General features: G+C 39.0%; 1 protein-coding gene across 1 annotated transcript in view; it reads right to left on the bottom strand.

The window, feature by feature from the left end:
* LOXHD1 (lipoxygenase homology PLAT domains 1) overlaps positions 1-12,026 on the bottom strand; it is a 283,771-nt gene extending 271,745 nt beyond the window's left edge. The window contains exon 1 of the mRNA XM_072605219.1: positions 11,634-12,026. Within this exon, the coding sequence (XP_072461320.1) occupies positions 11,634-11,757 (124 nt within the window). The 5' untranslated portion in view covers positions 11,758-12,026. The remainder of the gene's footprint in view (positions 1-11,633) is intronic.
* Positions 12,027-17,742: the final 5,716 nt, after the last annotated feature.

Genomic DNA, 17,742 nt, shown 5'->3' with positions numbered 1-17,742 from the left:
ACATAATTGGTTTCCTTGGTAATCCTATGGATTATATACATTTATAAAATTATTGTGAGAAGCTTCTCCAGACAGCTCAAGAGGGTCCATGACACACAAAAAAGAGATGAAGGACCCCTAAATTATACCATACTGCCTCCCAGGAAAGATTTTGAAGAGATGTGCTATTAAACATCTAAAAGGCTGTAATATGGAAGAGAGATTGGACTCGCTCTGCTTGTCCTCAGAATGCAGAGCTAGGATTGATAGATGGAAATTACAGGGAGGCAGCTTTTTTTGGTTCAATATTAAGAACTTTCTAAAAATAAAAACTGTCCGGCTATGAAATGAGTTGCCTTCCAAAGTAGTGAGTGAGCTTCTCATCATTGGAGGTGTTCAAAGAGAGGCTATATATATTTTTAAAAATCTGTATAAAAAACTACATGAAAACCCAACTTTGGTACTTTTGAGATAATAAGTATAAAATGTTTTAAATCCCATATAAATAGATGCCTAAATCACATATAAATAATAAGTGTTATTATGGTCATTTGCCAGATGTAAAGGGAATTTCTGCTTCAGTAGGGAAGGGTGGTCTAGACCTGCAGCCTTAAGTCCATTTGTGACCCTTCAGGTCCTCAAGTGTGGCACTTTGATTGAATTCAGACTTCTAAATCCAAACAAATTTGTTCTTTGAAGTTTGGATTCAGTCAAAAGGCCACACTTGAGGATCTAGAGGGCCACATGTGACCTTGAGGCTAGAGGCTCCCCACCTCGGTCTAGATGGCCCTTAAAGTTTTTTTCAGTGGCTCTATAAGTAAGGATTAAATGAGATAATATCTGTAAAATGCTTAGTACAATGCCACGCACATAGAAGCAAGCTAATAAATGCTTATTTTCTCCCTAGCCCTAGTTCACCCACTTTGGGCATTAGCTGCAGCTTGATCAGGAAATCCTGGTCTGTAGTTTAGCATGCTCTCTTCTATTTTAGGTGTGAAGTCATTTATGTAGCTGAGAGTGGGAAAAAGAATGCGCAAGATTCCCCTTGACTTCTTCTTCTTCCCTTGATGCTGACTCATCTCCCACTTCGCTGATCACCAGAAATCCTCCTAATATTGTCTTTGTAAACTAGAACTTCAGAGCCTGAAAAGAATCTTGAAAGTTCATTCAATCCAACCCTCCACATCCAAGCATTTAGTGTGCTAGCAAAGACTGCAAAGGTGGAAGGAAACAGCTGGGCTCACATAATGAGTTAAATTTGTTGGCCCCACCTGGATCAGTTTCCCATTGTGCTCAGTGCTAATGTACAATGTTTAAACCGGCCTATCTTTTGAGAGATTCATGGTAAAATGGGTCATTGAGTTTGACAGTGAAATGTCAATATCAGGTACCCAGGAAATCGGTGGTTCCATGTTTGTCTGCTTTATTGATTTCAACCACTCAGTGAATGTTCATCTTATCTGAAACAGATCTTTTCCACACATAACTTTGAGTCTTGTCCAAATGATTGGTTCCACTCAAGATCAGCCAGCATAAGGATGTGCAAAGAATGCCAGCCTAGGGACCAGGTGGTCTGGGATTCTAGTCCTCTATCTTATTGTATGAAAAGGACTGGAAGACTTCTTTGGGCAAATCGTGTCACCTCAGTCTCAATTTATCCATCTATAAATTGGGAAAAACATTTCATCTCTTATTATTCCCTTCCATTAACATTACACTACAGCCAACCTGTTCTGTTTTCTGCCCCCGTTTCTACTCTATCCATCTGTTCACCCTAGTCCCAAAGCGTGAAGTGTCCTACCTCACCCTCTTTACCTATGGAATTCCTACATGTCTTTCAAAGCCTAAGTTAAACACTAACTCTTTTCTTACATCCCCTCAGCTAGTGATCATTCTCCTCATTCTTTATGTGACTCCATAGCTTGTAACCCTCAGATGTAGATATGATATATTATTGTATATATCATATATCCTAGATCTGGGAGTCTTGTTCCCCCTTCCAGATTATAAGCTCGAGAAGGGCCATGATCATGTTTTTTCCCTAAATTTTGTATCTCCCTTGGCTCGTAGAATGGTGTTTTACACACACTATGGGCCCCTAATATTCATTGTGTTAATAATAATAACTAATATTTATTTGATGTTGTTTAGTCATTTTTCAATCGTGTCTGACTCTTTGTGATCTCATTTAAAGTTTTCTTGGCAAAGATACTGGAGTGGTTTGCCATTTATTTCTCCAGCTCATTTTACAGATGAAGAAGCTGAAGCACACAGGGATTAAGTGACTTGCTCAGGATCACACAGCTAGTACGTGTCTGAGGCCAGATTTAAACTCAAAAAGATAAGTTACCCCTACTCCAGGCTCAGCATTCTATCCACCACACCACCTTGCTGCCCTAACATTTATACAGTTCTTCAAAATTTTGTAAAGCCCTTTATCCAAATTATCTCATTTTAGCCTCACAACAACCCTGTGAAATAGTTGTTATCATTGTCTGTATTCTACAGATGAGTAAACCAAAGCTGGGAGTGGTCAAGCAACATACCAGAGGTTACACAGCTAATAAATATCTGAGGCAAGATTAAAACTCAGGCCTTCCTCCTAATTCCAAGTCTACTGTCCCGTATAAACTTTAGATAAAATATAATCTCAAAGGATTTAGCACTAGAAGAGACTTTGAGAAATGGTCTAAACTGCTCACAACTTGCCCAAGATCATTCAACACAGCAGTAGTATGGGGATTTGATCCTGTCTTTACTCCATATCTAGCATTCTTTCCACCATAACCATTATTTTCTTTTTAGGAATAGATATTGTTAGTAATACTATATTACTACAATATTTCATGAAATTTACTAAGTTATTTTTATTTGTTCTTCCCAACAATTGCTATAAAGTGAAGGAGGGATAACATAATAATTTTCCCCAGTTTGCAGATGAGAAAACTGAGTTTCAAAGAGATGACATCATTTGCCCATGATTCCACAATACAGCATGCAGCATACTTTTTCTCAGCCATTCTATTATGGAGATGCCATTAGCTAACTCAACCACTCAAGAAAGGGAGGGCAAGCTGCCAATAATCCCTTAGCTCTCCATGAGGGGTTTTCAGATAAAGCTCTTAGCTGGGCCTGCTCGTTATCTACCCTTGGGTGGAACCAAAGCAAAAAGAACATTCCCCATTCTCCTTCTTACTGAGAGTTCCAGGAAGGGAAAGGGAGTAATGACTTACTTTCTATTCCTCAAACAAACTTCACATTTTCTTGCCTAGATAGGCAACTGTTCACACTGTTCCTTATAACAAAACCATCCTGTTCCCCCTCTTTAGGGGAATCTCCTTCCCATCTTTTCAAGTCACATTAGATACCCCCTCCTCCCTGAAGCCTTTTCCCATCCCTCATACTATGGATTCTCAATCAACAAGTATTTATTATGTATGTTATCCCTTCCACATCTCAACTTTCCCCAACACCATTTTGATATAGCAATATATTATGGTTGGCATGAAAATTTAAATGGGAATTTGGGGGGGAATTTTGTGGAAGGTGCAGACAACATCCAAAAGCTATCAGATAACACAGAAAAGATTTAGAAACTCAGAAATGCATAAAATATATGTATAATATTGAATAGTATAGTATCAACATATTTTCTTTTATTACCATAATAATTCAGACTTCTTCTTTGGTACAAAGGGAGAGCCAAAAAATTTTATGTGGATTTTCCAGATCACAGAGGCACTGTGCCCCTATGATGTGGAAAGGATAAATGTACTGGGCACTCTATGCAGCACCACCCCCTGTATTCAAGATGCTCACATTCTAATAGAGGAAATGATGTGAAAATAATTAGGTAATGCAAGATACTATACAGAATGGATGGAGGTAATCTCAGAAAGGAAGAGTGCTAGCACTAAGGGACCAGGAAAGGCCTTCTGTAGAAAGTAACGTTTGACTCGAGTGTCAAAGGAAGTCAGGGACTCGAAGGGATAGAGATGAGAAACGAAAGCATCTCAGGCAGGGGAGACAACTGGTGCAAAGGCAGGAAGATGAGAGATGGAGGGAGTATTTGAGGAACTTCAAGTAGGCCAGTATTACTAGATAATAGATTTAGTGTGTTGGCACTTAGTTGTACAATGGACAGCATGCCAGGCTTTAAGTCAGAACGACTCATATTCTTGAGTTCAAATCTGGGCTCAGACACTTAGTAGCTGTATGACTCTGGGAAAGTTACTTAACCCTGTTTGCCTCAGTTTCCTCATCTCTAAAATGAACTGGAGAAAGAAAAGGAAAAGGGCAAACCACTAAAGTATCTTTGTCAAAAAAATCCCCAAAAAAGGTAACAAAGAGCTGGACATGACTGAATAATAAGAGTGGAATAACAAGAGGGAAGTAAGCTGTAAGAAGATTTGAAACCTAGGAATGGGCTAGGCTATTAAGAGTTTCAAATTCCAAACAGAGAACTTTCTATTGGATCCCAGAGGCAATAGGGAGCCCATTGAAGATCACTGAATGGGAGTGTGACCTATCCTTTATAAAAATCACATTGGCAGCTAAGTGGAGGGTCTGAACTTGCATAATGCTTTGTTTTCCACCTCTATAATATACTCACTATGAAATATATGTGCTATATGATAGTTTGGAAGTCATAGATCTTAGGTTTAAAAATCTCTGCCTCTTACTACTGAGGTAATGTTGATTTTATTCAGTTCAATAAACATTTCTTAAGTGCTTACTATGTGCCTACTAAGGGCTGGGTTTACAAAAAGAGGCAAAAGAGAGTCCCTGCCTCCAGGAGCTTATAATCTTTGGAGTCCTTGAGGAACCTCTACCTATGGCAGATCTCTCTAAACTAATATTTGTATTTTCCCAAGGGAATCTAGGAGTCAGGAAACCCTTAGAGAATGGAAAGAATGTGTCTTTAATGAGTGTTCAAGGCGATTTCAGCTTGCTCTTTGCTTACCCTTCATACCCAGGGACATCTTATTAGCCAAAGGAAAGCAAGGTGGGCTACTCACTTCCAAGTCCAAGACCTTCTCCTCTCTCTAGTCCCAAACCTGACCCTCCAGGAGGTACTTAAGGAAACAAAGACTGAAAATTTAGAAAAACAACTCTGAAAAGGAGGCAGGGGCAAGCTCACCCTGGATTCACAAGATGTGGGACACCTGATCAAGGTCACCACGAGCCAGAACAATCAAAGTGTGTCTGCGGGTTTGTTCCTGCCACAAGTGGGTTCTCACCACTTGTCAGTGACTCTCTCTGGCCTACACAATTAAGTCCAAGTTCCTTGGCCTGATATTCAAGGTCTCCATGATCTGAATAAATTAATGATAAGCATTTATTAATTATTACATTCCAGTGTTGTTCAGATTCCTTCTTTTCTCTACCCACCTTTTTATTTACAAAGAAGGAGGCAGGAAGGAAAGGGGTACTGTTTCCCTGAGAAAGCATCCTGAAATGCTCACAGGTCAGTGTTATAGGCAGCAGCATCCACTCCTCATCCCTCACCATGACCAGAGGGAAGGTATGCCTGGACTCAAATTCAGTTTTTTGTGCCTTATACTCTTCCTTGCAAATCACATGATGAGTAATCATGATGGCAGGGGTGGGTGAGGAGATGGAGAGGAAGAATTTGGAGGCTAGGAAAATGAAACATTCAATAAAAAATGGCAGTTGAGTTTGATTTTTAAAAACTAAATGGAGACAGAAACAGAGACAGAGAGAATAAAAGTTAACCAAATCATAGGGAATAATTAAGAGCAGAATGACAATAACCTTTGGGGGTGTCAAAATGCTCCTTTCAAAACTAGAGAAATCTAACAAAAGGTAAACAAGAAAATTTTAATGATATGAATAGAATTTCAGAGAAGTTAAATATAATAGCTCTCTGTTAATTATGGAATAATGGAAAAGAATACATACAGTTCTCAGCTATGCTTGGCATCTTAAATTCACTATGTGTTAGAGCATAACACTCTCAAAAATGAATACAGAAAATCACAACTACTGAATAAATAAATTATTGGTCATAATGTAATAAAAATTATAAGTTAAGGGTATTCGAAAAAAGAATTCAAATTTAAATGGTGAATAAATAACTTAATTCTAAAGAACAGGTAAGTTAAAGAACAAGTTACAATAATAAACAAGAAACAAATACAAAAGAACAAGAAACAATAGATAATTTTTCTGCCCTTTTTATATGGAAATTATAATATAATATATGTTGGGGGGGGAGAGGGAGAGGGAGAGACACAGAGTGGGGAGGGAAAAAGAAAGACAAACAGAGGAGGGAGACATTGCACAAGATCCATGGGAAATTGCTAACGAATTTCATTTTTAAAAACATATCCAGAAAATAAAAATAAACATAGGTTACAAAGCATGAATACAAAGTCAAGGCATATTCCAGAACAATAGTGTAAAGTATTTTAAAGTTCAAAATGACTTGAGGTGAGAAAATAGCAAGGAAATCTGGGGATAACCAAAAGGAATTTTTATGTATGTTGGGGGAAAGAAGAGACCGAATCAGAGAGATATTTCACTGCTGGATGTCTATGGGAAAATGATAATGGTTGAGGAAGAACATCAGAACTATCCAAATCTTATTTTATGTCTATTTTCTTTTGTTAAGAAGGATGAGCTTTGGGCTGGAAAGAATGTAATAAAAAATAATTAATAAGCAATTAAAATAAACAAACAAGTTAAAATTACCAGGTCCAAGTGACCTTTACCTCAACGGTACTAAAAGGGCTCATAGATATGATTCTTAAACTATTGTCATTGAATGATTAAAGATCTTTGCAAATGAGAGGGGTCATGCAAGACTGAATTAGGCAATTGTTTTCTTGATTTTCAAAAAAGGGAAGAGAATAGATCTTAAGTTTAACTACTGAGAAAATTCTAGATCCTATTATTAAAATGGCAGTTGGTAAACATTTAGAGACTGAAGAAGTAATCACCAAGAGCCAATAAGGCTTCAAGAATAGATTGTACCAGACTAACTTCATTTCCTTTATGACAGGGTTACTAGACTAGTAAATCAAGAGAACATTATAGATCAAGTATATATAGATTTTATTAAAGCTTTGATTAAATCTCTCCTGACATTCTCAAGGATGAGATGGAGCTATGTGGACTAGGCAATTATACTGTTTGGTAGATTTGGGAATAGTTAAATAACAAGACCCAAAATGTAATCATTAACGACTCAATAGCAATTTGGAAGGAGTTCTTTAGTGGAATGTCTCCAGAGATCTGTCCTTGGCCATGAGCTGTTTAACATTTTTTTCAGTGACTTGGATGAAAACATAGTCAACATGCTTGTCAAATTCACAGATGCCACAAAGTTAACTAACATGTTGGATTACAATCAGGCTCCAAACAGATATAATAACAGACTAGAACGGGCCATGTTAAATGACAAAGCTTACACACGGGTTTTAAAAAATCAGCTTTACAAATTCAAGGTAGGGGGTGATCTGGCTAAATTGAATAGTTCCTGTTTTAAAAAATAACAGAGCAGGGTGGCATTAGTGCTGCTGTGGATAGAGTACTGGTGCTGGGGTCAGGAGAATCTGAGTTCAAATCCAGCCTCAACCTTGATCGCCTGTAAAAAAAAAAAAGTGGGGGTGATAAAGATAAACCTCAAACTCAATAGGAGTCAACAGCACAATGTGGCAAAACATGGCAGCAACACAAAAAAAATAATAATAATAAAAATAACAATACATAAAGGGTATTATATCAAAAATAATGGAGACCAACTATATTCTTCTCCACTTAGATTATGTCTGGGATATCATTTTCAGTTCTAGGTGCTAAACTTTAGATAATATATTTAGAAGTTAGAATGTGTATGGAGGAGGCCAACTAGAATGGGCCTTAGGACCATGTCCTGCATGGGTCAGTTGGAGGAATTAGGGATGTTTATCCTGGATAAGAGAAGAGTTAAGAAGGACCTAAGGTAATTAGAATATCATAAAGTTATAATAGAAAAAGTCCTGGACTTGAAGTTAGGTAAAGTATGGATTAAAATCTTGTTCTTAATATTAATGAGTTTTGTGACTATGGGCAAGTCTAGTGATAGAATAACAAAATAAAGATCAAACAAGATAATGCCTGTAAAGTGCCTTGCAAAACCTTAGAAGTGTTATATAAAAGCTGGCTTTTATTATTGTTGATGTTGTTATTATTAATAACTCTCACTGTATCCTCATTAAACTCCAAAAGGCAGTACTATTATTATCCCAGTTTTACATATGAAAAACAGAAGCAGATAAAATTTAAGTGACTTGCTCAGGGTCACGCAGCTTGCAAGTGGGAAGCAGATTTGAACTCAGGTCTTCCTGATCCCAGGTCTGTCACCCTATCCATTGTACCACCTAACTGTACCTATCAATTTTTAGTTTATTAATTCAACTCTCTGAGCCTCAATTTCCTCATGTGTAAAATGCAAATAATGATTACATGTAGCATCTACTTCATACAATTGTTGTAAGAATCAAATGGCAAAGGATATATAAAGAGTTTCTCAAAGCTTTAAAAGTCATACAAATATCACCTATTATTACTTTTCTTGGCCCCAAAGGACAAAAATAGGTGACAGTATCAGAAAGGTAGATTTGGGCTAATTGAAAGGAAAACTGTCCTAACAATGAACACTATTCAAAAGTGGAATGGGCTGTTTTGAGAGGCAGCTCATGGCCCTTTCCCCGAGATCTTTAAGCAAAAATTAGATGATGACCTATTTGGAATGGTGTAGATGGGATTCTTGGTAACATATGTGTTAGAATAGATGTTGCTCTCAGTTACCTATTGGAGATTAGCCTCCACAATTTGGGAGTCCATCTGATAGCTCCTGAGAGTAGCCATGATTTTTCTGAATAAAAGGAAAACCAGACCTTGGAGTCCCATAGTAGAAACCTTCCTCCAGACCTCTAAAGCTGAAGGAAACTTAGAGGTCAGATAGTGCAAGCCCCAAATTTTACAGATGAAGAAATTAAGGCCCAGAGTTGGCAAAAGACTTGTCCAAGATCATACAGTTAGCAATCTTCAGATGGGATCTGAGCCCAGGTCTTCTGACCAGGGTTTTTTAACTATCTTTGTGGCATAGATCCTTCAGCAATCTGGGGAAGCCTAGGGACTCCTCAATAACATTTTTAAATGCATTAAATACATAGGATTACAAAGGAAACACATTATGTTGAAATATGATTCTCAGAATATCTTTAAAAACAAGATTATGGATCCCAGGTTGGGAGCCCATGTTCTGTGAGACAGTGGGTTTTTCCATTGTATCACAGCATCCTCCTACTTTTTAAAGTAAGACCCACTTGATATTTGATACTTGGAGTTTTTTCATTGCATGCCTGATACTAGTTTAACTTGGGATTTATTTTCCTATAATGCTTTCTTCTCTGCAAATGGAAAACACTAGCTTTCATTGGATGTAGCCCAGTATCATAAAGGGGCTGACGTAGGTGTCTGGAGCCCTGGCTTCTAGTCTCTTGGCTCTGCCTCTAATTGGCTACCTGTGTGACCTTAGGCAAGTAAAGAGACACCAGAGGATACCTTCTCTTCCCAATTATGTTATAACCATTTAAGAAACTGGAATCATGCTACTTTCATATTCCTGGTGGTGTTTAGCACATTCTGGGCACACCGTAGCCACTCAGTCAATATTTGTTGGTTGATTATTTCACAGAACTGCAGGATTTCAGCAATGAAAAGAATCTCACAGGCTACTTGGTCCACCAGACATGTAGACTCAAATCTACAACATGCCCCCATGAGAAGAAACATTGTAACCTTTGCTGTGAGACCTCAGGGCAAGTACGAGAAGGTACCTTCGTTGTCCCTGAAGCAGCTCACTCCCAAGGTAGCCTGTGTTGGGAGAGCTCCACTCATTAGGAAGGTTTTCCTTACCAAAATTTGTCTTTCTACAACTTCCACTCATTGGGAATCATGTAATCACAGGAACTCAAAAGTTGGCAGCAATCTCAACAGCCATCTAAGTCATTCCCCAATGGAACTGTGCTATCATCAGTCTATCCTGAGTGAGCATCATGTGTATAACATGCCAGGCAAGTGCTCATCTACCTTAGACTTGAAGACCTCCAGGGTGGGGGAGCCAGTCCCTTCACAAAGTAGTCTGTTCTCTTTGGGATGGCTCTTTTTAACACTGACTAAGGGATATGGGAGGGTGTTTTTTCTTTCTCAAATCATGAAAATAGATCGGCCATTATAATCAAGACCAGCTGGTAACAAAATTGTGAAGTCAAAGCAATTCATATTTAGTATTCCCAGCCTCCTTTTTCTTCTCCCTTCTTTCCTCCTCCCTTCCCCAATCTGCTTATATTGGTCTTCTTTGAGAACGAAAGACAACAGCTATATTCCTAATATCTATAGTCCTGTCCCTATCCAAACCTGCTTTAAGGAGAGGACCTAATGAACTCATTCACACTGGAGTTTCAATGACGGATAATAATGTGAAACTCCATCTCTAAAGAAAAGGTCAAAGAAAGGAAAGGAGGTGAGGCAAGGAATACTGAAGTATGCTCAGTTATTGGAGTGCAACAGGGTATTTTGATTTACACTGTAAAAAAAGATTATAACCAGATTAAGAGGACAAGGCAAAAAATGAGACATGAGAAAGTGAATGAAATAAGTGAGAAAAATGCTTTGCAAACCTTCAAAATTTTATAAAGAGACAAGTCAGAAGCCAGCGTTAGTTTATAAACTTACATGGGCCAGTTGGGACGTCAGTTGGATCTTGAAAGAGAGCTGAGACTTGTTGTTGGTGTTGTTTGTCTTTGGTTCTTGAAGAAAACCATGACATCAGGAAGGTGATGTCAGGAATTGCAAGTGAATTGGATTGAAGTGAGGCAGGGCTGCACAAAGGCACCAGCCTCATTTTCTCCTCCAGAGCCATCTGGGTCCAGTGGCCAGATATAGATCAGGACAACAGGCGATAGCCCTGGATGCAGTGTAGATGCATCCCCTGAATTTAAAAAATGCATTTCTCCTCCCAGCCCCACCCAATGTATCCACTGGAAACTTTAAGCCTTTACTGTCATACAGTAACATTTCTCACAAATTGAATAATTACGTGCCATGGAAAGTGCCTCATCCCAGTGTCTTATCATGGGAGGAGGGGTTTTTGTAGCTCAATGAAACTATGAGCTATGCCATGCAGAGTCAGCCAAGATGGACAGGTCATAGTGGAGAGTTCTGACAAGTGGTGATTCACTGGAGAAGGAAAGGGCAAACCACTCCAGTATCTTTGTCAAGAAAATCCTATGGACAGTATATCAATACTGGATATAGAAGGTCCTGGAATGCTATGTCCATGGGGATACAAAGAGTTGGACACAACTGAACAATCAAACAACTGCAAATGGAAAGTGGAATTTTCTGGCATTATAAATATCTGAAGTTTTTAGAAATTCATACTAAAAAAAGTCCCTCACACTCCTTGAAAGTCTCCCTCTAGGCCGCTCTCTACTTTTAGTAACATCTGAGCAACACAGGATAATCTAAAGAGAAATAGATTCCTACTCTCAGTCCTTGGACTCACTCATTCCATGTACAAAAACATAGGGCCAATTGCATCTGCTATCACCTCCCTCTCCCCTCACCCTGTAGAGACTCACCTCTGGTCTTATAATAATCATGTTCTAGTTCCTCTTCATCTTCAGATTCATAGTTCAGTAGTTCCTCCTCATACAGAGCTAAGAAGTCAATATCTTTCTTCTTTTTCTTTCTCTGGGGCATCATTTTGCCAGCTTATTATTTCCAGGAGACTCTGGTCCTGGATTTTCCTTGCTCAGGTGCTCTCACCTTCTTTTTACCCCCAAGTTCTTTGACTGAATTCCTTCTAGTCTTAGAATTCCCTTCTAGGACTCATCCACCTGGTCGTGGAGAGAGGCACTGATCTGGGGTCTTTTCAGATTTTCCCTCTCTCCAGTCTCCTATGCTTTCTCCAACAAAGCTACCTCTTCCACTCCCAGCACCATCAACACACAATGGTGACTTATCTCACTAGCTACCAGTTGTCTCTGGGTTTTTATTTCTGGCCTTCCTCCACCTCCTCCCCCACTTCCCTCTCCTCCTTATATCTCTTCAACCTGCTCCTCCTCCCCTATCTCAAGCTGCCTCTGGGGTTTCTCCTTTGGGGCATAATCATTTATTCATCAGTGCACAGGGCTGACTGTAATTTCTTACTCCCCTTTTCCTTTCCTTCTCCCTGTTTCTTCTGCCCTTTGGCCTGAATTAAGTTATGGGGCACCTGTCATCGATTGCTGGCTGACCTCCTCTTAGGTCCCTCTGAAAATGAGTCATGGGTAGGATAATGGGATCATAGGTTTAGAACTGAAAGGGACCTTAGAGGTCAAATTCCTCATTTTGCAGATGAGGAAATTGAGACTCAGAAATGTTAAGCCCCTTGCCCACAGTTTCACAGGCAGTAAGAAACAAATGCTGGATTTGAATTGAGGTTCTCTGACTCCAAGGCCACAGAGTCACACACAGAGGTATAGACACCTATGGTTCAAGTTTCCCCAGAATTCAAAGTTCCCATTCTCTCTATAAAAGGCTCTTCTCTATGAAGATCAAAAAAGAGAATATCAGTAAAAGCATGTTGTACAGTGCCTGGGATATGGTAGATAATAATAATAATTAATGATAATAAAATAATTAATAATAAATGCCTATGGCTCAGTTAGGCAGGGGATGGCAATCCCTTCCACAGTTAGTTTGGCTTTGCCTCACCATGAATGAGTCAGTAGGTTGCTCACATCCCTCCCCCCAAGCACACAAAAAGAACAATGGTCATAAACTGGACATGCTGTCTTTGAAAAGTCAATAACTTCTGAGATCCCCGGGGGATATTGAAAAAAAGAAAAAGAAACCAACCAATAAAGAAAAGCTCCATGTCTGACCTCCCTGAACTACCCCTGCATTCCTGCTGTGGGAGGCTCTTGAAAAATGATTCTCCCTATCTAGGGTCCCTTTGGGGAGTTTTGGAGGAGACCAAGTGATCAGCCAGGCTCCTGTATCTGGGAGGCCTCAGTTTTCCCTCCATTATTCATGGTGCCCTATCATCTTACTGAGCCAGGTTGGTTCCATCTTACCGGAATCTTTTCTTTTCTCTCTTTTCCCTCATCAATGGTGACAACAACTGGAAGACTCTGCACGTCACCGCTTCTCCCAGAAGTGAGTCACAGGCCATTTAGGGACACTGCTCTATTAAGCACAATCTATCCATCCTTCCCCAAAGGGAAGGCAGAGCAGACTCCCAAGTCACCAGCAGCAGTAACAAAGAAGGCAGGTAGGCATCCCAGTGGTACCTACTCCAATGCCTAGACCGCAAAGCATGCCTTCATGGAGAGAACTACATCCTAGTCACGCAGGAGGCAAAGTCCCTGGAATATCAGGATGTTCTGTTCAACATATCTATATGGGAATAGGTCCATGCAAGTATGTGCTTTTTTTTCTTAGCAAAAGAATAAAAGTAAGGAGTTAAAAAAACAACAACATGATTTAGCATATTGCAGAGGAAGGAAAACTCAGCTAGAAATTAGAAGCCCTAATCAAGCAAACAAATATTTATTAAGCACCTGCTGTGTGCCAGGCACACTATTAAGCTCTAAGGATATAAACATAAAGAATGAAACTATCCCTACCCTTAAAGAGCTCACATTCTAACAGAGGAGACAACAAGAACACATATAAGTACAAACAGAATGAAAAGAATAAGTACAAAAACATTAAATACAAGATCATTAGGGAACAAAAGCACTGATATTTAGATGAGACAGTCAGGCAAAGCTTCATGTAGAAGATAGTACTTGAGCTGAGTCTTGCAGTAAGAGAAGACTTCCATGAGTCTAAGGTGAGGAGGGACTACATTCCAGGCTTGGGGTATAGTCAGTGCCAAAGGTGTGGAGACAGGAAATAGAGGGTCATGAGGGAGAAACTGAGAGAAGCTGATTTGCCTAAATTACAAGGATAGGGATGACGGTCCAATACACCTGGAAAGACAGGCTGGGGCCAGGTTATGAAAGGCTTTAAAGGTTAAACAGAAAAGTACATATTTGATCCTAGAGGCAATAGGAAGCCACTGGAGTTCATTGAGTAGGGGACTGACCTGATTAGACTTACACATAAGAAAATCACTTTGACAGCTATGAGAAGTGGAGAGAGATTTGAGGTGGAGAGACTATTGTGGTCCAGGAGTCTTGGGAACCCTGAAATGCAAAAGCAAAGGGTATGAGTCGGCCTCAAAAGAGTCAACCACTCCAGCCTTCTTTCAGTGCAAGTACTTTATCAAAACACTGGGTGGGATGGGCAAGAATCCTGCTTTGTGACCACAATACAAGTGGACCAGATTTTCAGAATCTGAGCAATTTAATGGGGGAATAATGGACACTTTAATTTTTTTAAAATAGTAGGCAAATATTTTATTTTCTTATTTATATATTTTCAGTTTTCAACATTTACTTCCACAAAATTTTGAATTTTAAATTTTCTTTCTTCTTTCCCCAATCTGCCCTCCCTTCTATCACACCCCCTTCTCCCATCTCCCTCCCCTCTATTTTCCTATAGGGCAAGATAGATTTCTATATTCCATTGCCTATGTGCCTTATTTCCCAGTTGAATGCATACACACATATATGTATACATACACACACATATGTACACATATAATGATATATATAGTATATACACATACACATATACATGCATACATGCATACATATATATGTGTATACACACACACATATATATGACATATTCCCTCTAACTACCCTGATACTGAGAAAGGTCTCATGGATTACAAATATCATCAATAATATATATATATTGATATACATATATATACATATATGTGTATATATATATGTATGTGTATATGTGTATATACACACACATATAATATATTCCCTCTAACTACCCTGATACTGAAAAATACTGATACTCATTGATTGCAAATATCATTTTTCCATGTAGGAATATAAACAGTTCAATTTTAATGAGTCCCTTGTGGTTTCTCTTTCCTGTATACCTTTTGGTGTCTCTCTTGATTCTTGTATTTGAAAGTCAAATTTTCTATTCATTTCTAGTGTTTTCATCAGGATTGTTTGAAAGTCCTCTATCTCACTGAATGACCATTTTTTTCCTGAAGGATTATACTAAATTTTGCTGGTAGGTGGTTCTTGGTTTTAATCCTAGCTCTTTTGACCTCTGGAATATCGTATTCCAAGTCCCTCTGATCCCTTAGTGTAAAAGCTGCTAAATCTTGCATTATCTTGATTGTGTTTCACAATACTTGAATTGTTTCTTTCTGACTGCTTGCAATATTTTGTCCTTGCCTGGGAACTCTGGAATTTGGCTACAATATTTCTAGGACTTTTCCTTTTGAGATGTCTTTCAGGAGGTGATCAGTGGATTCTTTCAATTTATATTTCACCCTCTGGTTCTAGAATATCATGGCAGTTTTCCTTGATATTTTCTTGATAGATGATGTCTAGGCTCTTTTTTTTGTTTACGGTTTTCAGGTAGACCAATAATTTTTTAAATGATTTCTCCTGGATCTATTTTCAAGGTCAGTTATTTTTCCAATGAGATATTTTACATTGTCTTCTTTTTTTCATTCTTTCTGTTTTGTTTTATAATTTCTTGATTTCTCGTAAAGTCATTAGCTTCCATTAGCTCCATTCTAATTTTGAAGTAATTATTTTCTTCAAAGAGTTTTTGGACCTCCTTTTTCATTTGACCAATTCTGCTTTTTAAGGCATTCTTCTCCTCATTGGCTTTTTGGACCCCTTTTGCCATTTGAGTTAATCTATTTTTAAAGGTGTTATTTCCTTCAGCATTTTTTGGCTGTTCTTTAGCAAACTGTTGACTTGTTTTTCATGATTTTCTTGCATCACTCTCATTTCTCTTCCCAATTTTTCCTCTACTTCTCTTACTTGATTTTCAAAATCCTTTTTGAACTCTTCCATGGCCTGAGTCCATTACATATTTTTTTTGGAGGCTTTGGATGTAAGAGTTTTGACTTTGCTGTCTTCCCCTAGTTGTATGCTTTGATCTTCCTAATCATAAGAAAATACTTTTTCACCAAGAAAGTAACCTTCTATAGTTTTATTTTTTTTCCTTTTTTGGTCAATTTCTCTGCCAATTACTTGACTTTTGAGCTCTTTGTTAAGTTGAGGGTGCACTGCCCCAAGTTTCAGGGGTTTTATGCAACTGTTTTCAAAGGTATCTCCAGGAACCTGTAAATTCTCAGCTTCTCTGAAGTGATATAATCAAAGGAGAGGTGTTTACTCCTCTCCTGGACTGTACTCTGGTCTTTGAGCAACCACAAGTACTCTTTTCTGCCCTGGAACTGCAACTAGGATTCCCTCTTCACAGATGCCACCAGCTCTGCCATGCCAGTGCTCCTCCTTGTCTCAAGACCACCACTCAGGACTGAGACCTAGATCAGCTGTTTGATTCCTCTACCATCTGTAGGCCAAGAGGTCTGGAAGCAACTGCTGCTGAAGCAGTGGGCGCTGCTGCCCTGGGACTGGAGCTGGAACTGGGGTTGGGACTAGGGCTGGGGCTAGGGTGGGACCACGTTCCCCTCTCACCCAAATGAGAGAGTTTTCCCACTGACTTTTGAAACTGTCTTTGGTATTTATAGGTTAAAAAGTCTGGAAACCTCAGCACAGTGATTCAGTGCCCTGAGGCCTGCTTCAGTTTCATCTGTGCTGGGGCTCATGCTGGACTGCGCTCTGTTCCAAGACCAATGCAGTAGACCCTTCCTGTAGGCCTTCCAGATTGTCTTGGGCTGGAAATATGTTTCACTCTGTCATTTTGTGGCTTCTGCTCTGGAATTTGTTTAGTCATTTTTTACAGGTATTTTGAAGGGTTAGGAGGAGAGCTCAGGCAGGTCCTTATTTCTCCTCTACCATCTTGGCTCCCCCCCCAAAAAAATGGACACTTTCATACAGAAAGGCTGTAGGAAAATTTGAATGGGATTAAGGAGTGGCAAGTAGCCTGAGATGGGACCAGGTTCAGGTCCTGGCTTTGATGCTAGCTGTGTGATATTGGACAGGTCAGTTACCATCTTTAGGTTTCAGTTTCCTGATCTGTCCTTTAAAGCCTTTGGATTAGATGATATTTAAGGCCACTTCCAACTCTGACCTTCTACTCTTCTTTGAGCCATAGTTGGATAAAATGATTGCAATGGAACAATTTTGTAAATAAGCATGGAATGGATCCCAGCCTTCTCATATTCTTTGTTGGTCTATTTTCCCCATGGCAGCAATTAAACTACCTCAGCACTTTCTGCTACTCATACCAGATCAGTGTGCATACCCAAGGCAATAATACAACTAGGTTTCAAAAAAAGAATCCCAGAAAAGGAATTCTAAGAAGTAATCAGTGCCATAAACTCTGAACAGTTATTTCATGACAGTAAAAGCATAATCCATTCAATTAGATTCTTACTTCTCCTAAAACTCACACACATGCAAGTTTCTCCCTTAGTGGCCAAAATGCCAAGGTCAAAAATCTTACCGAGCATCTACTATGTTCTCAGCCTGATATTAGAGCCAAATTAGAAGGCAATAATGTGGTCCTCAACCTCAAGGTGCTAATAAAACAAGAAAAATACAAATAAACTAATCAGCAAGCATTTGTTAACTGCCTTCTGCATGTAGATCACTGTGTTAAGCATTGGGGGAGACAACAAGTGTAGATAAAACAAAATCCTGG

The sequence above is a fragment of the Notamacropus eugenii genome, chromosome 4 (genome assembly GCF_028372415.1).
Source record: "Notamacropus eugenii isolate mMacEug1 chromosome 4, mMacEug1.pri_v2, whole genome shotgun sequence".
Taxonomy (NCBI): domain Eukaryota; kingdom Metazoa; phylum Chordata; class Mammalia; order Diprotodontia; family Macropodidae; genus Notamacropus; species Notamacropus eugenii.
The sequence above is the reverse complement of the archived record's forward strand: the minus strand, read 5'-3'. Positions and strand labels throughout refer to the sequence as shown.